General features: G+C 33.8%; 1 protein-coding gene across 2 annotated transcripts in view; it reads left to right on the top strand.

Moving 5' to 3' along the window:
- Nucleotides 1–25022, top strand: part of LOC129229232 (phosphatidylinositol 4-kinase beta-like) — a 145776-nt gene that overhangs the window by 23336 nt on the left and 97418 nt on the right. Inside the window, exon 1 of one of the 2 annotated variants that reach the window (XM_054863499.1) lies at nt 3489–3678. The exons of the other annotated variant lie outside the window; for it this stretch is intronic. Within the exon in view, the coding sequence (XP_054719474.1) occupies nt 3674–3678 (5 nt within the window). The 5' untranslated portion in view covers nt 3489–3673. Of the gene's footprint in view, nt 1–3488; nt 3679–25022 lie in introns of those variants that run through there. 2 annotated transcript variants of the gene reach the window in all.

The following is a 25022-nucleotide window of genomic DNA, read 5'->3' as shown; positions in this document are numbered from 1 at the left end:
GAAAATACATCCATTTTGTTTAAGCATGCGCAATGTTTAATAGTGATTCAAAAAGAAATATTTTTCATGAAAAATAAATACATAAATATTAATAAAAATTCATAATTGCTCCTCAAGGCGTCGGCCTATTGAGAATTTTCCCGGTATTTCGGCGGCCCAGTGACCCATTACTTAACCATGGCTTCACAACTTGTCCCTTTTTTCTCAAAAGTACCTGTTTTTAGTTTCAAATCCCTATAAGTCCGTTTATTTCAAAATCTAATCCATTTTTTTCTCTAAAATTTCCATTTAAAAAAAAAAAAAAAATTCTGTAATTTCCTTTATCCATTTGTATTTTTTTTTCTAAAAAATTGATTTGTTCACATCTCTCCAATTAGTAAATGTATTTTAGTCAGAAAGGAAATAAAAAGCATCAATAGGAATGAGAATGAGACAATAATACAATTTATTAATCGTTTACAAGTAATCGATGCAGAGGCATATCAGAAAAGTCCTCAATGTGTCGTTTATCTAAAGAATAGTCAACTCAGCTACTTTGAAATGAAAATATGTGACTTATAATTTGGTTTAAGTTGTATACAGACGTACTTTCATAAAATTGATTAGAAAAACAACTTTCAAACATAAAAGAATGTCTTCTTTTCATTATAGGAATTGAATTTTGAGCTTCAGCAGAGGGGTCCGAACCGGGAGACCACCTCCTTACCTTTGCCACTGATGAAATGAAATAAAAACATTTCTTCAATCGCGTATCAAATAATCGCAGAAGATTTCAAATATTAGATCCAACAATTATTATTCAAGCGTTCTACCAGAGAGTTCACATGCCGAAGCAAGGGGTTCACAGTTTACATGACGCGATTCGTTGCGTTAAACATTCGACATTGTAAATCGTTGTGTTGAAATCAAGTCGCGTCAGTATAGGGATGTGTCGTTCATGAACGAGCGGGTCAAAAAGAACGAATCCTTAGAATGACCGGAGCCGTTCGTTCACTTGAAAAAATGAACGACCGTTCTTTTGAACGGTGAGTAGTTTGGAACATTGTATTGATGCATTTGTGATAAAATCGTTTTTTTTTTTTTTTAAATTGCATTAATCTTCAAATTTGTAACTCTCAATCAGTCTTGAATTTCCTTTTTCTCAGTACAGTACAATGAATTCAATTCGGATCTTTTTACTTTTAGCTTTATTCATAATTGTTCTTTAACCGTTGCAGTTCATTTGCAAATTTCCAATGTCTTTATTAGTAATGTTTTGTGTAACTTGTTTGGGCTGCGAACAAAATGTTTAAACTTTTCACGTCCTGTCCTGCTAAAACCCTTCTTACGCTTTCTGTCGCCAAAATTATTTCTAAAAATACCTTTTATAACTTTTCTGGCGATCCTCTTGTCTTCTATAACAGTGGTGCCCAACCTTTTTTTGCCCGAGGGCCGTGTCTCATATTCAGATCACTCTCGCGGGCAGGACACACACTAAGTTTCAAAATATGTCATCCTTTTCTAAATAACATGGAAAACGAAAAGCAAATTACAAACCAATAACTGTTGTTATCATTACAGGATGCCTATTTTAATAAAACCATGTATTCGCAACTTAAATAAACTATAGGGGTGCTGCAGCCACTGTCTAATGGCGGATGAAAAAGGTGAAACAAACAAATGCCGTAGCTTATAACTTGCTTTGACACTTAGTGAATGGCAGTAATTTTTCACCACGATTGTGTGAGAAGCTTTCTTTTCTACTCTTCTGAAATTACATCACGCCACAAACTGTCTGAAGCCAGTAATTTAAAACAAAGAAAACATGTGGAATGGAATGTTTTACCTTATTCTTTAGTATATTTAATCACCGCAAGGTAACGTATTCGAGCTCTGGAGTTGCGAATTTCAGAAAGCGATTTCTGAATATTTGGCACCAAATTGGAGTCATTGTCATTAATCGTGCTTTATGATTTGTAGCATTAAACAAAACAGCGGGCCATATGAATCAGCTTTGCGGGTCGAATGTGGCCCGCGGGCCGTAGATTGGGCACCACTGTTCTATAACATCCCTATCAACTACCATCTTTTTTGATTTGACTTTATTTTTAACTTGCTTGGCGACTTCCACATCGCTTCTTTTACATTCAATATCCAGAGATTTTTAGTAAGAGTTATTACTATCGAATGTTTTCCCTTTAAAAAAGTTGCTTTTTCTTTCTGTTATCAACGGTACTGTGGAACAATTTTTAAGCTACCTAATATTAAAAGGAGTCCTTTTTTTTAATTTTTAAAGTAGGTTATCCGGTACTCCGAGTGAGCTACCGATATATTTGTTGCAACTTTTTTCGTTATACATGGTCTATTGATAATACTAGCTGGAAAAAAATGTTTTAAGCAACGCACTTTTTTTTTTTGGGGGGGGGGGGTAGATATCATGGTTGACAGATGTTTGGTTTAAAGTCAAAAAAGGTCAGTTTTGACAACTTTTTTGATTTTTTTTCGCCTGTTCACCTGTAAAATATCTCCATATTACACTTGGAGATGTTTTGCAAATTTTCTGACGTCACAATTTTTTTTATAGTAAAATTGAAAAACTCAATTTTGTAACATGCTGAAACGTAACCTGCAATTTTTGGAATGGAAAACGTATCTTACCATTCGGCAACTGAGAAATATCTTACAAAATGAACAATAACTGCTTTATACATTTTAGCTTGAAATAAAGTTTTTCTTTATTCATTTTCCATCGGCATATTTTCTTACTTTTAGATGATTTTAGTTATTTTTCCCTCAAAGAATATTATTGAGCTAATCAAACATATCGAATGTATGTGAGTATGCAGTGCAGGGAGGTCATATGCAACTTTTTTAAATGAATGAAGTCGTTCAAATGAAAGAGTTGCATAAACGGATCATTAAAAAGAACGACATTGCCCATCTCTAAATGTGAACGCTCTCATAGATGACTTGTCACTGAACAAGCCCACTAGTTCTAACGCAACGCAATCGCACCGCAGACGCTCCATATGAACAGGACTTTGAAGTGATAATTGAAACACTTTATCCTAGCCTTTTTTTTTTTGGAAAGATAGTTAAATTTATTAAGAAGAGTGTGTCAAGAATTCTGTTTAAATATGTAAATGATAGAGTATAAAGAATAAATGAAAACAAATAAGTATTCAGGTAGTGACGTTCCTCGTTCTATATAGGTCTCCGGCTCAAAATAACCACTTTCTACCATGTCACTTTTTTTTTGTTTTGAATGTATTTCCTACCTCACGAAAAGCTTCGACAGCTACAAAACATAAAAAATGTAGTAACCTAATTTAATAAGTGAAACTAATTTCTTCCGCGCCTTTTGCCGTTCAGCCTGAGCCACTTGACCTTGCACTCGCCGCTTTTAATTCGTCGGCGCTGCGTTCGCTGCTTTTCCTCCCTAGCAGACGACATTTTTCTCTTCGGCACACATTTCGTCTCCCACGTCGCTTGGTACACTACCGGGCAGCCAGAAGCTTAGACATTTCGGGAACGCTGCCGGTAAATTTCACAGTTCGTTGACACGCTTGGGAATTACGTCGTTTTGAAAATATGTTTTGTGGGGAACTGTGTTCTCTTGCAGAATTAATGGAATATTAATCCTTTCAACACACCAAGTGTAGTGCTTTTTTATAAATGAGCTGGATTAATCAGCATGGAGTAAGTACTTTCATGTATTAAAAGATCTTTACCTTTATTTACTTTTATCATCCCTCATTTTTTTTCGGTCTGAGATGCCCCAAATGAAAAACTTATTTTGGCAGCATTCGGGGTTATTAATCTCAATTATTTTAATCCGTTTCATGGCACATAGTTTTCAGTTGTAGAATTATTGAAACATTTCTTGCAATATGCCGACAGCTCGTTATGCCATCCAGAGACTGCAGTTTCGTTTTTGTAATGGACTCATAAGTCTAGAATAGACAATGACCGAAATGGTGACAGATGTTAACTCATTGAAATTGAAAGTGCTAACAAACTTGTGGGAAAAGTAAATTTATCACACCAGCGAGAGTCCACAGCAATGGTACTATTCAACTCGAAATTGAAGGCAAAGCTTGGGCAAAAAACAGTAACACTATAAGGATGAAACTGCAGTCTCTGAATGCCATAACCGAACTATTGGTATTTTGCATGCAATTTGCTGTTTCTCTTTTAATATTCACTAACTGATCAAAAAAGCTTTTGGGCGGTGTATGCTACATTTACAAATTTGTTTCCATTTTGAAATAAAACTCGTGTTTTTATACATAAGTGAAAAATAAAAAATATAAAATAAAGAATCGTTTGGCGCAATATAGCACCCAGGGGCTCTTTCGGCATCAAAACCAGCTAAACCAACCGACCAACTGGTCAGTCAGTTGAAGGCAAAGCTGGATGACATTCCCGGGCTGTCGGTATATTGCGTGTAGTTCTGCCTTATCCCTGGCTTAAGGGCGGTAATTTACTGTTGAATGCAATAATAATTGTTTCAACAACCAAGTGTAAGGACCTTCTACAAATGAGCAAGATTAATCAGCATAGAACAAGTACTTTTATTTATTAAATTACATGGGTTCATTTACTTTTGCCATCCCTGATATTTTTCGATCCGATGCCCCAATGAGATTCTTATTTTGAAAGCTCGTATTGGGGGGGGGGGATTATTAATCCCAATTATTTTAATGTTTCGTGCCACTATTCATTAAATAACTTGGCTGCAGACCAGGGTTTCCATTAGAGGAAAAAATGTGGGAGAGAAAATCTCCCCCTCTGCTGAAATCAAAGTTATAAAAAGTTTTTGTTAAGTTAGCAAAAAGACATTTTACTGCTGAACTGAAGTTGCGTAGCTTTGTGGGTGCTGGACTTTCGAAACTAAAAAAAAAAAGTACTGGTACTGGTTTTCAAGGTTTTCCTTGATTCAAGTCAGCAGTTAAGAAGCATTATATAAAAAAAAACACTCTCTCCCCCCCCCACGATGTATTTTGTCCCCCGCCCCGATAGATGTCTGTTGGTTGAACGTTGAATTTTGTGCCTTTGTGTTTTGTTTCATATTTCAATTTTTGGAGCAATTTTAGATAAACATTTCACTTTTTTTTTAATTTTTAAATCGCTCTTTTGATTTTAGATTAGTTCCCTTTGTGTCACAAGCATGATCTTTGATAATAATAATCGTTGAAATAGTTTCCCCCAAAATCGTCGTTTAACTTTTTTTTTTTTTTTTTTTTACAAAATCACGAAAATAATTACCTTTCAAATGAAGAATATTACCATAAATTAACTTAGAAATGAAAACTGTAAACATTAATTTACTTAAAATGTATTTATTAACATTAATTAGCTTCAAAATAATCTTAGGCGCTATAAATTCCGTAACGATATAATTTTAATACAATTAACTTTATATTAAAGAAGTCTCTTCTCTATGTATCTAATTTAATATTGATGTCTATTTGTCATTCCTTTTCATTGCTTAAACGTTAAATTTCACGAATTGAATCGCATTCTCTCAAAATCCAAGTTCTGAAAAAACCAATCCCTAACTAAAATTTTCGTAAAAGAAAGTACGTCGTAAATTGGTTAAAAAACTACCAAGGAACTGATAAACTGTAAAATGGCTTTACCGTTCGGGGTAGTATGATGATAGCAAAGCTTACGACACAGGTTTTTTTTTTGTGTGTGTCAATTTAATTTTATGCATTTTATTGTTTTATTTTTAGCCAGTTTTTATTTCCAGCCGTAAATTGCGTGCATAGTTAGTTATTGCAAAATTCCTTCTCAATGATTGCAAACGCCTTTTGAATTGGTGTTAAGCTTTTTCAAACCATCGCTTATTTTGAAAAAACTCATAACATTTTTGTCGCACATTTTTTTTTTTTTTTGGAATCGGAAATTGTTATTTTCTCTACTTCAAAAACGTAAGTCGTAGTTAGTTTTCAATGATCTGTAGATGATATTGGATGATGATCGTTCCCAAAGCATTCGCAAGTGTCGTGTCCCCCCCCCCCTTTCTCTCTTTTCTTTTAAAAATTATTTTCTTATTTTTGTGTAAAAGTGGTGAAATTTATGAAATTGACCTTTTTACGAAAAAAAATCATTTGATATACATTTCCTTAAAAATTAAGGAATTGAAATTAGCTTATTTGTAAATTACGAAGAAATGTAGGGATTTAAGGAAACTTTCTTTGCGGGTAAATATTAATAATTTTCTGAAGTGTATAATATATATATATATATATATATATATATATATATATATATATATATATATATATATATATATATATATATATATATATATGTATTTGACCACCCCTGTCCCCCTACGAAAATTTTATGCGTTCCGACTGTGAAATACTATTAATTTTGACATCAAAATAGGAATTTCTTTAAGTAAGAATATTACAAAATTTACTTGTCTTATATATGAGTAATTAACATTTTGTATGTTCATTTGTAATGTTTCTCTCAAAGGATACGCAAAGCGTTTTTTTTTTTCTAAATAGATGTTTCCGATTTTAATTTTTGTAGTAGATAAGTTTAATTAAAAACTAATTTAAATAAAAGTTTTTCAAGCATTTCGGGTTTCAGTTCAGTATCTTTCATTTTAACGAATGTTTCAAGTCGACGGTTTTTTGTTTTTGTTCTTTTTATGAAGTCCCCAGAAATTTTTCAATGGTTCTATATACATTTGTCCAAAAAAATGATGCAGATTGTATTTTTTAAAAACTTTATGGAGAATAAGAAAAAGTTCTGGGTGTTATCGGAGCACTTGTCACTTTCAGAAGCATACTTTTTAAAAATAATGGAATTTGAAAGGGCAGCGAGCGAGATTCCTCTATGTGAGGGAAGAAAACGAATTTAATTACAAACCACCAAAAAACGTAAATACCTTGACTAAGTAAATTTTTTTAATTGATACTATTTGTTTTCAATCCTTTTTCATGGCTAATTCTAATATCATTTTGTATTTCTAAACAAGCAATCCTAGCTAAAACTTGCCTGAAGTCTTTTTTTTTTTAATTTAAACATTTAAATTCTTTTCTCAGTCTAATCGAGCACGGTTATTGAAGTGCCTCATAAATCTTGTACGGTTTTCGAAATCAACCCTTTCTTTCCCTCAGTTTAAAAGCAATTAGTTGCTGCAAGAATAGTTTAGCACCATGTTATTTATCAGTCTTAAGCAAATATTTCGTTGGCAACTTCTACTATTCATCCGGATGTGGCCACAGTTTTTGCAATCCGTTTTCTCCGAATTTCCCCAATAGGTTGCTTTTAGAAGCCTTTCTTCATTCCCTGCCGTCGAAGACAGGGCATTGCTACACCATGGATACACAAATCCTACTCCAGAATTTCAATTCCCCTTCTCTTTACGAGGAAAGGACTGACATATGCCGAACAGGTGTATTATCCTATCGTTTGAAGAGTTGATTCTTGTTGAAGGAAGCAAGCAACTCAGCGCGCGAAAGCGGAAGGAATTTTGAAGTTCAATGAACCAGATCGATATTTCACTATTCAAAACTTTCTCTGATTGGATTGTAAACTGCCTTTCGCTACGAGCGCCCAGAATGTGGAATTTGTTTCTGTATAACTTTCTTGTTTCAAAGTGTCAGGTTTCTTAATTAACGCATGCTGATTCGGAGGGGGAAGGGGGAGTTGCTTTAAAACCATTGGCAAAAGTCTTGAATCTTGCTTAACTTACCCAATTTTAATTAATTGTATTTATGAACAAGAAATTAATTAAAATTCTTCTCTGCTTATTTGAAATTTCTTTTGATTTTTTTTCTCATGTTGGGGAACGTGGGGCAAAGCGAAATAGTGAAATATTTACTCTGCTTTTAGCTCCACCTATCTGGTATTATTTTAACTAAACAGAACCATATGTAGTCTATTCCAGTCAGGGAAAAAAAAATACTGCCGAAGATTCAAGCATTTGGTAATACACGCAATTAAAAAATTTTTTTTACTCATATTGTAATATTTTGTTGTAAGTCAAAATTTTCTTTTTGTTACTATAAAATGATAAAGTTATTGTTATTAACATTTTAAATATTAGTTGAAACCTCCTAATATCCAATGGAGCACTAATTAAGTTAATATTAAGCTTATTTGTATTTTAAATAAATTGTACAATTAGTCAAGTACATACGGGGCAAAGTGGATGGGGCAGAATGAAATAGTTTGTTTCATTTGCTCACTCAATAATTTAATATAAATCACTTTCGTTTTCATTTATTAAATCATTCATTTACATTGCTTCATTTGGTTATTCACTTATTTTCTTATTCATACATTCTTTCACTCGCTCATTTATTTTTCTTCATATATTAATTGATTTATTCCTTTAATTATTTATTTATTGTTTCATTATCATTTCATTTATTCATTCAACCTTTTATTTACTGATTCTTTTGATCAAAAATATGCTTTAGAATCGAATAGAAAATATTTCATTAGAAAAATATTTTATTTTTCACTTTGCCTCATGAAAAAAAGTGAAAATTTTACTTTTTTTGAAGACTCAAATTTACTGCCTAAAATAAAAAATACTGTTTCAACGCAAATTTTATCATAAAATACAATGTTATTTATATACTGCAATTTTCAAAACAAATTTCCGATTTGTTCATTTTGAAAAAAAAAAAAAAAATCAATCATCTTAACCATTTTACTATGCCCCACATTCCCTACATATTGAGTTTTTCGAATTCAGTCAATTACATAACGACCTCTTTTTCTCACCTCACGCCCCGACATATTATGATTTTCTGTTTATTCTTATAGCTGTCAGAGACAAAAATTGCAATTCTTTGTATCTGTACTAGTGGCAAAACATCGATGTCGATATTTTTGTTAAAACATCGATGTTTTTACAATGGATTTTTTTGTTAAAATATCAAATGTTTGATTGTTTTCTAACGTCACTGTTTTGTGTACACTGTATTTTCAATGTCGATATTAAAAATCAGAACCGAAAGTATCCTTAAAAAATGAATGTACAGTAATAATGGGAGCTTTATTATTAACTAGTGGTACCCGCACGGCTTTGCCCGTAATAGAAAAATTAAAAGGTCTTTCGGTTCGCCTGTATATTTACAAATAATGTATGGTGAATTTTCTTGCCAATTGGCTCGCACCCATGTTACGGTACCACGTTATGATAATTTCGTAACTCGCCAATTGGCTTGCGCCAATTTCATAATTTAATCGTCCATCTTATGATATTTCTGTTCTTAAAATTGGAATAGAAAAAGAACCACATCGAATTTTCGAAAAATCGCTTCGAGGTGCATACCCCCATGCTATAAACTAACTTTGTGCCGCATTTCATGAAAATCGGCCGAACGCTATGCGCTATGCGCGTCACCGAGATCCAGACATCCTCCGGACAGAGAGACTTTCAGCTTTATTATTAGTAAAGATTAGTTATTCCGAGATCTATCGCATCGGAGTTTTCTATTGTTAGTTGTCTATAGAAGTAGGTTTACGTTGCAGATAATTTAGCAATCCTTTTTTCCAGCACACTTTTAAAAAGAACCTTGAGTGTTTTTTAAGTTATCTCCAAACATAAGTTTTTTCATTTTAGTTTTCCTCTTTTCCTCTAAGATACACTGCTCGACATTGAAAATGCAACACCAAGGAATGGTCAGAAAGTGATGAAATTTGGAAAAAAGACAGAGACAGCAAGGAATAATAAATGATCGTAATTTTAAAATGATAGGCAGAATACAGAGCGAGAACGGCGTCGGCTCAGTAGGATGTAGGACCACCGCGGACAGCGATACACGAAGAAACAAGTCTAGGCATAGAGTCAATAAGGGTGCGGATGGTGTCCAGAGGGATGACTCTCCATTCCCTTTCAACCATTTGCCACAGTTTGTCTTCTGAGCGAGGCAGGAACAGAGTCTGCAAACGGCGTCCAATCACATCCCACACATGTTCGATTGGTGACAGGTCAGGAGAGTATGGTGGCCAGGGAAGCATCTGTGTGCCTTGGAGAGCATGTTGGCAGATGCGAGCACTGTGTGGTCGGGTGTTATCCTGCTGAAAAATTGCATTAGGTAGCCCTTGAAGGTAAGAGATTTCCAACGGCCGCTGCACATTATCCAAGTATCGTTGGGCCGTCATAGTGCCCTGAATACGAACTAGAGGTGATATGGAATTGTACGCAATTGCGCCCCAAACCATTATGCCAAGTTGTCGTGCGGTGGGACGTTCCACAGTTGCTGCCGGATTAGATCTGTCTCCACGTCCACGCCACACACGTATGCGACGACTATCACTGGATAAACAGAAGCGGGATTCATCTGAGAAAACGACATTTCGCCATTCTGTCATCCACGTCGCTCTAGTCCGGCACCATTCTAAACGTTGCTGTCTATGTTGTATGGTCAATGGCAGTCTTCTTAGCGGAGGCCGTGATTGCAGACCACGCACGACCAAACGACGGGAAATGGTTCTGGTTGATACGGGAACATTCAGGTTATCTTGCACCTGCTGCAGAATCGAGGAACAAGTGACTCGTGGGTCTACTACAGCTTGTCGGTGGATGGGTCGATCCACGCGTTCTGACGTCACTCTGGCTGCCCCTGCACCTCTCAATCTTGCCACATTTCGTTGTTCCAACCATCTTCGACACAGCCGATGCACCGTGCTCGCATCCATCTGGGTATCAGCTACGATTTGACGTACGAACCAACCTCCCCTTCTCAGTCTGATCACCATACCCCTCGTAAAATCGTCTATTTGCTGGGCATTCTCTCGTGTTACACGTATCCTCCAAGACAAAAACAAAATTTCTTCGATAATTCTCCAGTCAAAAATGACGACTCGAATATTGCCCATTCTGCAAGTTCCTTCCCTTATATCTTACTTCACGTGCGTCAATTTCTGAACACTCCTTCTTGGTGTTGCATTTTCAATGTCGAGCATTGTATAATTGTCCGTGCGAAAGCACTGAACGTCATAACAATACGCTAATTTTGTCAAAATTTTCACCTTGAGATTTGTTGCTAACGATAGCAAATGCAGATATTATTGTGAGAAGAAGGTAATTTTATCGAAACTGCAAGTCCTCCCTCACTCCGTAAAATGATTTATTTAAGTATTAAAATCGCGATAACTTAATCAAAATAAAAATATTTTAAATGCCCCAGAATTTTGTTTTCCAGGACAGCACACAGACAACACAATAGATGGTGGTGCCATCTATGAACAGTTCGGGAGACAATTTAGAACCAGGCCAGGAGCCGAATAACTTCCTAGTCTGGCACCCCCAGAGGTATCGTTTCACTTGGAGGACATTGTGACCACGAGCATATTTAACGTCGCCCAGCCACCATTAATGACGACGGTGGGTCTTCGACCAGTGAGGATCGAACCCGAGACCCTTCGGTCCCGAGTCCAATGCCTTACCGATCAGGCTACCACGGCCCAAATGCCCGTAGTTATCCAAAAAGCCTCAATAATTCAAAATAAATAAATAACTAGTATGTTGTGGCCATCACGAAACTTTCTTCTATATTTTTCTTTTTTTTCTGATCCCTCCCCATGCTTGATGAGGAAGCAATATTCCCAACAAAAACAAAATTACACATGAAAAAACTTGACGACCATCCCAATGTCTGCATTATTGCAAAAGCAAAGCAAAGAGCGAAAATTGAAAGTTATTTTAAAAGCCTTGCTTGAATTAATTACAAATATTTTATTTGTTAACAAAAATAAGATGGCAACAGTTAAAAATTTTGAATCATTGAAATAATATTTCCGATCATTTCCATACAATTAAAATCACGAGAAATACGCAGACGACAATCTATTACGATTTATCTTTCTTATTGTTGCACTAATAAAGCTATTTTTATTCGCTAAAAAATAATGATAATAAAAATAAATCAGCACCTCTTGGCGCGATTGGCGCCAAAATTGAACCAAAGCCTGTTTACATATGGATTCACATATATTCCAAATTTCAACCAGAACGTAGCATTACTTTTTGAGATAGGGCACTCACAATGGAAAAAAAGAACGGGCGATTGCGCTACCCCCTTTTTAGCTGTTGACACCAAAATAAAATCAGCTTTTATACCCAATAAGGGCTACTTGCCGATAAATTTTTCTTTCATTCCGTTCATTATTTCTTGAGATACAGCAGTCACAATTGATCGACAAAAAACGTTCTATAACTCAACCCCCGTTTGAGTTATTGACACCATAATTGAATCAGCTCCTGTTTCTGTTACTGGCAACATATGGACCAAATTTTGTTTGATTCCGCCAGTTACTTCCTGAGGAATAGCAATCACGCGTAACTCAAAAAACGTCCCATTGCTCCACCCCCCTTGGAGGAATTCGCGCCAAAAACCAATGGGCGCAAGTTCACATAGGGGCACATATGTGTACCAAGTTTCGTTTGATTTCATGCGGTAGTTTTTGCTGTAGAGCGGCCACAAAAAACTGGTCACACACAGACGTGACACACATACACACAGACAGACAGACATTTTCCAAAAATAGTCGAAATGGACTCAGCACACCTCAAAACGTTCGAATCCGTCAAAATTCGGAATTCGAAAATTTGCACGAATCCAATACTTTCTTCTATATATTAGATATAGAAGAAAGTAAAAATGCAAGAATTTTATTTCTTTACGCTCAAACGAGAAATGGCAACACATAATATTATCCAGAAATTACTTCACGCTAATTACAGTGGCTCCCAAAAGTCTTCGTACACCTTCGACTTTCAACGAAATCGGCCCCAATCCATTGGTTAGAATTAATATTTCGGAATAGGTATTTAATTATAAGATCTATGATCTATTTTTAACAAAACTACATGAAAAGTTTTTAAAAAATATTAAAACTTAATTTTTTAAAAATCAAAAACCAAAAAGTGCCGGAAATTTTATCTCACAAAAGTCTTCGTACACTTTATAAAATGTCTATATATTATTGAATAATCTAACTTTTGATTAAGTTATCAATTAGTAGAATATCATACAGCATTCATAACATCTTTTAAACGTCTAGGAATAAATTTTATTCTTTTTCTTTCTTTTTTTTTGCGTGATTTCTGAGTAAGTGTTCAACTACACTTCGAGTCTTACTATTCATAGCTCTATTTTCGTTTTAAAGCCCTATTTTCGTAATCTAACCCCCAGATATCTATAAATACGTTACATTAAGTTAAAATCTGGAGATTGAGGGGGTATTTTCTAAGTTTTAGGACAATTTTCGAGGCACTAGACGCAAACGTTGAAAACCGTGTGCTTCTTATCGTTATCTTGATAGAAAACAAAGTTGTTTCCAATAACCAAATTTTTGGCTAAGAGTTCAAAAATGGTTTTTAAAATATTTATAGGAACATCATGATTCATTGTTTCATCAAAAAATTCCAAACTACCAAGTCCTGATGCTGATATGCACCCTCACACTAAAACACCTCCACCGTCCTGTTTAAATGATCCCACTAAGTTCTTAAGATTAAGTTCATAATTTTTTCTTCTATTTACAATTATGCAATAATTTAACCAAAAATGTTGAATTAATTTTTATCTGTAAGTAAGACGTAATTCTAAGACGTTTTGAGCTTATTTATCATTGATTTTGCGACGAAAAGCGTAAGCTTTCTGTTTTTCGCACGATCAAGAAAATTTCTGCGGGAAGAGGTCCCATTTAATCCAGCTAATCAGAGAACTTGGCGAACAATTTTAGGTGAAAATTAAATGTAAAATGTTTCATTTAACTCTGCAGAAACTTTTACAGCACTCAAACATGTATTTTTCATAATTTTTTTAACTTTAAATCTCCAAATACGTTTTGTCAACTTTGCCGGTTAACCTTTTCTTACTTTGTTTTCGGTCCGATTTCTTTCTTTAAAGCATTTTATCAAGCACTTTCATATACAAACAAATAAATTAACTACATTAGAGACATTTCAAACCAATTTACCGCTTCTGTGGGAAAAAAAATTCAAATTTTGAATGGTGTTTGCGGTTTTTTACGAATACCAGCCATTTTATAGTAATAAGCACAATATTAAGGAATAAATAAACAAAAAATTAAAGCCAAATGACTTATAAGGGTCAACACACTGCAAAAATATTAATAAAATGGCATATGATAATTTTAAACATGAATTTATTCGAAACTATTTGAGTGTACGATGACTATTGTGGCGTGTTATATCTCTGTCTCTTCGTTTTCTGACCCATTTCAAAAAGAAGATCCGTCAATATTTTGAAAAAAACCAATGAGTTGTATTAAGAATGACTTAGGAATGATGTGAAAAAATATTGAACTTCATATTCGAATTCAGTTTTGAGTTATTTTGGTTTTACTAAAAAATTTCAAAGTGTACGAACACTTTTGGGAGCCACTGTATGTCGCTTGAAAAAGCAAATAAAAATGAATTTTCACTAACTTATTTATAATTGCTTCTAGCTCCTATTCTAGTCATGTTGGCGGGTTTGCGTTTTTGAGCCGTAAAACGGGGGGGGGGGGGTAAACGTTTTTTGAAGTATTTTTCACGAGCTTTCCAACTATACCAAGCTCGAAGCATTAAGATGCATTTTTCGTGTAGAAAAAGCGGTTTAAAAATGAATTAAAACTTAATGTTTCACGCTTCCAACAATGAATTTCAACAATGGAAAATAGATAAAATTAAAATTTTTCAGTTTCGCTAACTAAAAAACGTTTATAACTTTTTTTCTAGTGGATTTAGGTTATTGGACAATGGGCGCTCTGACAATTTCTCCGTTAGGAGTCTTTTTTAAAAACCTTTCCAACCATACCAACTTCGAAAACATTGGGCCATCCGTTCGCTGAGAAAGAGCCATTTGGGACGAAAATGCGTTTTAAATTAACATCTCCGTTAATTAGCGTTCGATTTCAAAATTTTTTATTGATGACACTAAAACTTGGCAGTAGCTACGGAACAAAAAAAGAATGAAGGAAATCAATTCACAGAGTAAAAATCGAACTGCCTATTAATATATAAAGACTATCATGATAAATTATTAGCTTTTCTTTGACAGTTCAAAAATCTTCTTAATTAATAAATTTATTCCTGTGAATTTAGTTCTAGCATTAAAACTTCTTTTTAGTTTCCTATGCCGGAGAGTTCGAGGATTCTGAACATCGATATGTTTCAAAACATCGATATTGTGATACAGAGCTTGATAATGTAGACGCACGCCGTGCGCGGATACATCCGCTGTCGTGCGGATACATTCGCCGCGGCGTTGCATGTCATCCGATAATCCTAAAAATTCTTAAATAAAAGATAAAGATTAGATCAATTGAAGATCAATTTGAAACGAATAAGAAGTAAAGATAATATCTTTACTTCTAATTCGTTTAAAATTGATACTGATATTATTTATTTATTGTAAAAATTATTAGAAGAATAGTACACTCGCGCGTTCGGTGGATGTATTCGCTGCGAGCACGCGCAGCTCGCGATAATCGTTGAAATTCTTACTGCTTGCTTCTAATTTGTTTAAAACTGATATTAGTTAATTAATTTGTAAAAGTTATAAATAGATAGTATATACGCAAGCGCGTAAGGTGGATACATTCGCTGTGGGCACGCGCATCTCGCGATAATCGTTCAAGTTCTTACTTTTCACTTTAAATTTGTTTTAAATTGATTTTATTTATTTAATCGTGAAAATTATTACAAGGTAGTATATGAACCCGCGCGTGTGGATGTATTCGCTGCTATGCGGATACATTCTCTGTGGGCACGTGCATCTCGTGACTCTCATTCAGGTTCTCCTCCTTTACTTCTAATTTGTTTCAAATTAATATCGCTTATGTAAAACGTAGTAATCATAGTTAGATAATATAGACGGACGCAGATACATTCGCTGCTGTAAGAAAATATTTGCTGCTTTGCGGATATCGTCGCCTCAGAGCAACAATGGGATACCTCAGTGTTATTCCTGGGATTAGATGCAGGGTTGGCCGAATTGGACCCAATTAGGTTGGACCCCATGGGTTTTTTTTGAAAAAAACCCATTATTTAGCCCACTTTTGGGTTTTTTTAAATTTTGTGAGAAGTTAAAAAAAAATTAATTAATTTAAATACTTTTACAATTTAAACTTCTGTTTTATTTGTTCTTCACCACAGACAATGAACATAAAAAATGAATTTTGAGCTTTAATAGTATTTCTTAACTCTTAACGGCATTAAAAATATACTTCAAAGATTTTAAATAAATGTATTTAACTTTTTCTTCTGGTCAATAAATAACTCAAATTATCTTGACCAAGTCCTGTCACGTCTGATTTTCTCAATATTGGTAGATTGTACAGAGGAAACTAATCTAGTTAAAAGGCTTTCATGTAAATTATTTTCTGCTAACCAACACGTCACAAATCTTGAATAAAAACAAGGTAAATTTTTTTAGAAATAAACAGATTTTTCAAACGGTCGACAGAAAACAGAACAGGTACAGTATTTTCATTATTTTACAAAAAAGTTTAATATTTCTTACCCTGTACACAGAAACAGAAAAACAGGCAACATAAAATTCAAAGAAATGTCTTGATTAAGCTGGAATTCAGTAAAAAGGGATTTAAACTAATTGAGGTTCTACAGTAGTTTTGCATAAAAAAAAATGAAATACTATAAAGTAAAATGCAAAAAAAAAAAAAAAAAAAAAAAAAAAAAAAAAAAAAAAAAAAAAAAAAAAAAAAAAATTAGTAATTAAAAACGAACAATAGATTTTATCACCCGAGAAGTAACTTTGCCTTAACTATTGGTAATAATGAAAATTAAAAAATCTGAAAATTAAACATTCTTGGGTTTTTTCATCTTTTATACTTTTCTCCATAAAACTCTGAATTTTAACTAGTTTTCCAGCTTTTTCCCGAAGATAATTTTTGCGTTTTGTCCATATACTTATGCTACAATATGCTACAAGTACCCCACATTTTCCCTAAAAAAAGACAAAAAAACCCACATTTCTTTTAAAAAACCCAACTTTAGTTGGGGTTTTTTGGGTTTTATTTTTAAAAAAAAACCTGGGTCCATGGGCTTTTAAAAAAACCCCGGGTTTTTGCCAACCCTGATTAGATGTCTTAGTGTTGCTCTGAGGGGACCATATATTCATTGCGATGATGCGCATCTCGCCATAATCGCGAGTAATGTTCTAATTTTCTACCTGTCCTTTTTTTTTTCTCCTTCTGTTAAAAAAATTACTAAAATTTTAATCCTCCCTTTTCTCCTATGCATCAAGTGGTGACAACTGAGCAATTCTTTTTTCTTTTCATGTGGCTTTGTATTTCCTTTTTTCCTCTTTTTTTGTGCTTACATCAAATCCCAAAAGCACCTCTGTGGCTTTAAAGCTTATCATATGGAAACAGCAAATTCGCACTTGCTGTATTTTTGGAAGGTTTTTTTTTTTTTTTTTTTGAAGATATCTAGAACGCAATTTAAATAGATTAAATATTTCAAAAAAAAAAAAAAAAATCTTAACTACTTACTGATAGTTAATTACCCTAAATCCGACAACCACAGCTTCGCCGAATTTTGAACGCTGCCGAAAATTTTTACATTGTGCATGAAAAATACTTTGAATGATCGCCTTTATGGATGTTTAAAAAAAATCATGAACTTACTTTGAAATAATTACTGGATAAACTCGCTTAAATTCCAGCACCTTAGTCCAAAAAACGATGCTAAAAGCAGGAGATTTGGACTTTACCGCGAAATAAGAATTCTAAAAATTTTTTCCAACTTTTACTTGAAAAATTTGGACATTTTCCGATTTCAGTTCAATTCGTTTAACTTAAAACTAAAGACATAAAACACATTCTGGCATAATTTTATATTATCTTCCCGTTAATTAAAAAAGACTTAAATTACAGTAGAAACTAAACTGTGCGAAAAAGGCAGGACACGCCGATTATGTTTTCATCAATGTTTTGCATAGTTGACCGTTAGAGCAAAAAAAGGCGTGTTTAATAATGCTACCAGAAATTCAAAAGGAAAATTTAGTTATTTTTTATTTAAAACGCGTTTCCGATCATTTCGAAGAAAGTTCCAAACAATTCACTTTCCTTCTTTTCATATTAGTTTTTTTCTGTAAAATGTTGTATACAAGAAACACTACATATGCGCCGCACCTGCTGTATCCGCTGCACCGGCAATTTATAAACTTTATTTTCTTGGTAAGTGCTGCAGCATTTGCGTCCAAAAATGCGGTATAGTTTTGGAATCCTTGTGTGCATTGGGCCATTGAGGGACCAAAGGCAGATGGGGGACTTACTCTTAGTGGTATCTCTCATCGTCTGCGTAAATAACACTCTTGCTACTAGATTAATTGCACTTGTTTTTGTCCCCTCCCTCAACAGAGCATTTCCAAGACGCAGCGAATTGCTAGTTTTTCCTTCATTCTCAGAAATTTGCGTATCCTATTGATTTCTTGACTTGACAGTTTAAGAAAGGAAAGGGCTCACCAATTTATGATCTCCAATGGAGATATAATTCCCAAAAGAATGTGAGCTTACGAATGAAAAGATATCTTCTAAAAGAAGCTTAGTTTTAAAATTTAAAATTTAGCTTATATCTTTGCATTCATAAGCTCACATAATTGGCATGAAAATTAGTTCCTTGTAACCTCAAAGCAAAAACCTGCAAGTGTTTATTTCTTATGATAAAAAATGTTTCTTTGAATCCGGACAATCCCCCCATCCCTCCCCCCCCCTTTTTTTTAAGTGATAGACAATGATTAGCATGCAGATACTTTTGAGTTGCGTGCGCAGATACTTTATGTTTTTATCTAACTTGAATCTTTAAGGACATCATCGACACATTAACAAAGTCAAAATGAAGACAATATTAAAATTTATTCGCAACTCCAATAAACTATAGGGGGCACTGCAGCCACCGTCTAATGGCGGATGAAAAGGGTAAAACAAACGCACGCCGTAACGTAGAATATGCTAATAAGCCTAGTAATTTTTGTTTCTATGCATGACTTTTTTGTTTTATTCTTTTTAAATTAGTTTTAAGTCTTGTGGATATTCTGGCCCACGTTGAGAGAAATGAGAATTCAAGAAACATTACTGAACGTCATAAATTAATGCGAATTACGTAGTTCGTAGTTCTAAGCAGCCGTTTCTACGATGTTGAATTCAATATTTATCAATTCTTGATGGAACTACATTTTCAGTGTGGCCATAAGACTGACAAGAATAACAATTAATGCTATATAATTTAATTATATGACATTAAGAATTATTATGAAAAGAAGATGATACTTCTTTGCCTTGTTTGGCTAGCGCTAATTGTTTTGTATTTGTAGCTGAGTTACTTTTTTCAAATTGCCGAATCGGTTAATTTAAAATTTTTCTGTTTCGAATGTTTCTAATTTCTGAGTTATGATTTAATTATGTCATGCTATCCAAATCATCAACAAAATTCTCATGGATATATGGTGGTAGTTTTCTTTTCAGTTGACCTACCATTATTTCTTTTAACTTATCGAATTCTGTTTATCTTTCTATCATTTTATTCCACTCATGATAAAAAATAAAAATGGTTTAACTGACCAGCGAAATCTCGCCAAGGGTTCTTTGCTTGCACAATACTAAAATTATAACCCTAAACAAAGTTTGGTGAAACTTCAGCTGATAATAAAAGCAATAAAGTAAAGTTGGCACACTATTTTGGCGATGAAAATTCTCGGCTTTTGTTTTTGCTTCAACTTACTTTCTCGATTAAACATTTTTCATTTCGTTCTACGATATTTTGTTCAAGAAAATATTTTGCATACTTTCCATTTTAACTGAATGCTGCAGTAAAATAAGGTTAGTTAAATTAATTATTTTTAAATTGGGCGGAGATGAAAGCCTGAATTTTGCTGCTTATGTTATTAAATCCTTATTTCTAGCTTAAGGAAAAAAAAAACATATTCTTACAAGTTCACACAAAACAATAAAAAAAGTTTTAGCTGGTATAACGTTATCCTCTTGAAAAAAAAAAAAAAAAGCTTCGAACAGACGAGCACATTTGTTTTTATTCTTGCAAATGCGAAAATTGTTTCTCCAGAGTTTTCTTGTGTTTACGATTTCGCCGTTTCCGACAGTCAACTCACTTTTTAGAGGAAAATAATGAAAACTAACATTATTTTGAGAAGCTCGAGAATACTATTACGAGAAGAAACAATTTCCGTTGCTGAAAGCAATCTAAGATACATCGAATGCGTTAATAAATACTCATAACAAACTGCCTATGTTTACCAACAGACACATGAGGAACGCAATGTTTTACCTTTTTCTTTAATTTTATAAATCACTGCAAGGTAGCATATTCGAGCGCTGGAGTTTCTAATTCCAGTAGCTGTTTTATCTAAGCATTGTTTTTTTCTTTTTTTTTTCCGTTGAGATTTTTGTGAGGGGCCTGATCTACGTTAGTGATTTTCTTTACTTGTTTCTTTTTCTTTCTTTTTCTTTTTTTTAAAGATTCGTCTTTTCCCCCTCTCCCTTAAGTTTATTCGATTATTTGTGTTATGATGGCAGAAGTTAGTTCAATCCAAAATGTTCCTGATTTTTTTTTTTTTTTTTTTTTTTTTTTGAGTTATCAAGGACTGCGGCCCGCGGGAAAAGTAGGCTTTGTTTTTGTTTCCTAATTTTCACTTTCGGAGTATTTAACGCTCTGTTGCGCGTCAACGGCAACCCTGAATCATTTTAAAATTTACGGCGGGTAAAATGTTATTACCCAGTAAACCTCATTTTTAAGCTCAGGAGAAATTGAAGAACTGATGAAACACTTCCTTTTATATATAAACATCATCTTTAAAGACTACTTTTCCCGAACACCCCAAATATATGCATGTTTTGGAAGTATCAGTTCCAACAGTTTATCCTTTTTCGTTTTGAACAATCATAAAATACGGGGAAAAGTGAATTCAAAATTACTGGTTTTGCAACACGTCTGTTACTGCGAAATGTAGAGCGAGACAATAACTATAAACTCGTTTTACCTACACTTTTGTTACACTTGCCTACTTTTACTTACGTCGGATAATGCACGGTTTTGACTAAATTGAGTGCACTGAGGTTTGAAATGTTTTAGTTTTATCATGCATGCATTCTGGGTAATCAATTTCTGTCGTTTGCTGCTGCAAGTTTAATTGTTGTGCCGATGTTTTGTGCCGTGGTAATTCGTATTAATTTGTTTGTGTTCCGCTTGCAGGATTTCTTTGGCGAACCTTCGAACGTGTTTTTTTTTCTTCTTTAGCTTTGTGTTTAGAATAAAGGTCGTGGGTGAGATTTATTTTGATAGCTTTTAGAATACGAATCAGGACTTCGCGATAAACCGTTATTGTGATTTATCTTACTAAGCGTTGTTTGTGTAAATACTTTATATTGTACGTGCTTATTTTTTAAAACTATTTTTTAATTTTTTTCAAAAAGGACACTTCGAAGCAGCTTCTCAGAAAAAAAAAAAAAAAAAATCAGAATTTTTATTACTACTTACTGCTTACTCTTACTTAGTTCTGCAATGTTACAGGCAAGGATGTTCGTGATTCGAAATTTCCGAAAATTTTTGGGTTCCTGTTTCTAAAAATGTTAAAATGACAACACTTTCTAAAACTGCTTTAAAAAACTGTTAAAATGTATTTTTTTTCAATGGTTTTTAAATGCATATTTGAAGCGTTTTTACGGGGTGTGGTGAGGGAAGGCGGTCAAGCTTCCTCATAGTTTCCGAAAATTTCAGTCTTCAGAACATTTTACTTTAGTCCACTATCACCCCTGGTCAGAAGTGTGACCACGAATAATCGTTTTTTACTAACTGCCGGAATTATAGTTGGAAAAAAAACATCTTTGGGGACTTCACCTCATAGTTGGGGGGGGGGGGTGACCCACCTAAAGAAAAAGTGATTTGGAACTAATTTACATTGAATTTGCTTTATTTTTGTTGTTACAAGCCAAGTATTTCAGGGGACGGCGTTTCAGCATTGCTTGTGCCATGGGTGTGTGTGTACCTGCTAATTGCGATACTCTGCTCTCTCTCTTAGGCTTATGTCCATTTTAGGTTCATTATAATGAAACAATGCAAATCGTATTTGAGAAGCATGACAAAAAGTAACTTCCTGTTTTTACAGAAACAAGATTGAAATGCGATTCAATATTCTTAATTTCTCGTCTAAACCAGTTCTAAGTACACGAAACAGACGTCCAGACTGCACAAAAGGCAGATAGAACTGCTTAGCGAGACCTGTAGGATCAAACTTGCAATCAACTTTAACCATGAAGAAATCATTTTCCCCCAATTAATTGCACAGTTGTTTGTGTGTCCTTGTATTACATTTGAGTTTTTGGCGACTGTGCACAATCCTAAGTGAAACGAACATAATATATTGTCAAAGTTTTGGGTTGCAAATAGCTGCAGATTTCTCATGCAGCTCATGAAACGTATTTTGCAAAAAAGGAAAAAAAAGTCAGCAAGTGGTTTCAAATTCAGATTTTTTTTTTTAAAATCGTTTTTGGGCAATCTTTTGCCGTAATTTTTCTTCGACATGCTTGACAACTTTAGCTTTAAATTGTAAAAAAAAAAAAAAGAATCTTCTGAAACGGTGACAACATATCGTAGGCTGAGTATTAAAACTAGGTAGCTATAATTTTTTGTAGAAAATATTTGTTCATACAGAAGACATAAATCATTACAGTTAAATAAAACCTATAAATAGTAGTTTAACAACATTTGAACAAAATTGCACATTTCCCAAAAATCGTGAGAAACTATTAATGATTATTTCTAGAAACAGTATGAAAAAAAAAGAAGAGAGAAACTGTATTATCAGTATTATACTTATAGTTGCAGTATTCACCTCTCATCATATGCGAAAAAAGCGCAAGCGAATTCTGCCAAACAATGTTACTGTTTTTCAACATAACTGATCGATCTTAGAAAAATAGAAATGCATAATTTGTCCATCAATTTTCTTTACATTTACATGACAAGATAACGCTATGAAATATTTGAAATAAACCTGGTCTTTCCTTCGGCTTTTTTTAACACATTGTTTCATTTTACATTATGCATATTAACAGGAAATATCCAACGTTGGTTAGCACAAATAAGCAGATTGCAGAATACACGTGTTTCGGGGTTTCAAGGAACCCCCTTTTCAATTCAAAGGTGAGAGCTTCCAGATGCAAAGACATCCAGTAAAAGGTAAGTTCAGTACTGGCTTTTATTGAATGTCTTTACATCCTCAATTCCTGTTATTCCTAGGCACAAAGGTATTTATTTAAGGCTTAATTATGCATATTGTTTCATTTTGCTTATTTTTTAGCTTTTTTTTTTTTTTGGTATGGTTATCTTAAGTTTCAATAGAAGATTTCAGAGTAAATGTACCACCAGATGATTGTCTTCTGTCATTTATCTGGTATCCATCCCTGGTAAAAATCCTCACGAATGAATGTTCTTAAAAACAAGTTAGTGAATTTAAAAAAGTTTTTAAAATGGCAAAGTGAATTCTGAAAATCTAAAACATACGCTGTTAATTGAAGAAAAATAGTTACCAATTTAAAATAAATTTTTGCCAAAGTTACAATTGTATTAAAACACACTGCGAAAAAAATCATGCAACTTTTATTAAACCACTTGACGATTTTATTCTTTTCAACGAACGCTCACAAATGGTTTTTTTTTTATTCAAGATTTTTTTTTTTTTTTAAATAAAGATATTTGTACAAAATACACATTTATTTTTGATTTTTGGAAATTATTTTAGCTTGAAAAATAAAAAACGACAGCTCAGCTCGTGATTGTGACGGGGGAGAGAGGGAGGGGATTAATGTTTAAACATATAAGTTTTGGCTGAAATATGTGTTTTAAAAGCCTTTTGGCCATTTTTCAGATTGATGTAAATTTGTTAAAAATGTGCCACCAAAGAATAGCAAGTAAAGGATTGTTCTGCGCAAACCAACTCATTTCGGGCTATGTAGTTCTTAAAAATCTGTTTACAAATTCCTCTCCTATTTGATTTAAGACCAATGTTAGTTTTCCTCCCTAGTCATCATTCTTGGAATTCGGCTACTCTGCAGAGATTCTGTGAGTAAGCACGAAGGCCTCGGTAAGCAGCACATCTGCTGGCTTCTCAAGCCACATGCAATGACCGCTCGTTGTTCTCTGGCAATGACTTTTCAACAAATCCTTGCAGCTGCAGGAAGTACCGTTTTAGCAGGAAGAAATCTCCCTGCAGTTTCAGTGTTTGTGTTTATCACCGTAGGGAAGTTGGGCAAATGGCCTTGGAGGATTAAAATGTGGAAGTTGATATGTGTAATTAGTTTGCTTGTGTGGTTTGCATTCCTCCCGTTAGTGAGACAGCCGAAAATTTTGTGGCCAAACTCTTCTATGTAATAATCATGCTTTCTCTCACTTTCTTCCTCTTTCACACACCCTGTTGTGTTCTCCCCCTTTTTGTTTCATTTTTGTTTTACTTTTTCTAGAAATCAATAAAGGTGAGGTGATTTTTGCTTTTTATACTCTTTTTCCTTTGGTTCAACAAGGGGTCATCCATTATTCTCGGAAAACACTAGAACCGTAAAATACTGGACACTCGAATTTTTAAGGTGATTGAGCGCTTGAAAACTCGAACTTCCTTTCAAATATTGAATGTAAGAAGGCTACAAAAATCAAAATGCAAAGCTTCAAAAGTTTTTGTCTTTCATGATACAAACATTGCAGCGGCCTGAAAATGTGATTAAGCCTTAACAAAATTTGCAGTTCACAAAACGGACCCTTCTCAAGTACGAGTGCAAAAATTTTATTTTTTTAATCTTAAATTCATTTACTACCTTTTTTTTCATTCGTGTCGGATTGAAATGAATGAGTTACAGAAAAAGTACAAAATTAAAGTTTCTTGATAAACTGAACCATTGTGAGGCACTAGGGTACTTACAAAAGTTCAAACTATGCAACGAAACATTTGCTAATATGTTGTAAGAAGATAGCAATAAGGATAACTGAGGGTCGTCGTTTTCAGATAAGTGTTACCTGC

Source organism: Uloborus diversus, chromosome 1 (assembly GCF_026930045.1).
Source record: "Uloborus diversus isolate 005 chromosome 1, Udiv.v.3.1, whole genome shotgun sequence".
Taxonomy (NCBI): Eukaryota; Metazoa; Arthropoda; class Arachnida; order Araneae; family Uloboridae; genus Uloborus; species Uloborus diversus.
This window is presented reverse-complemented; position numbering and strand designations above follow the sequence as displayed.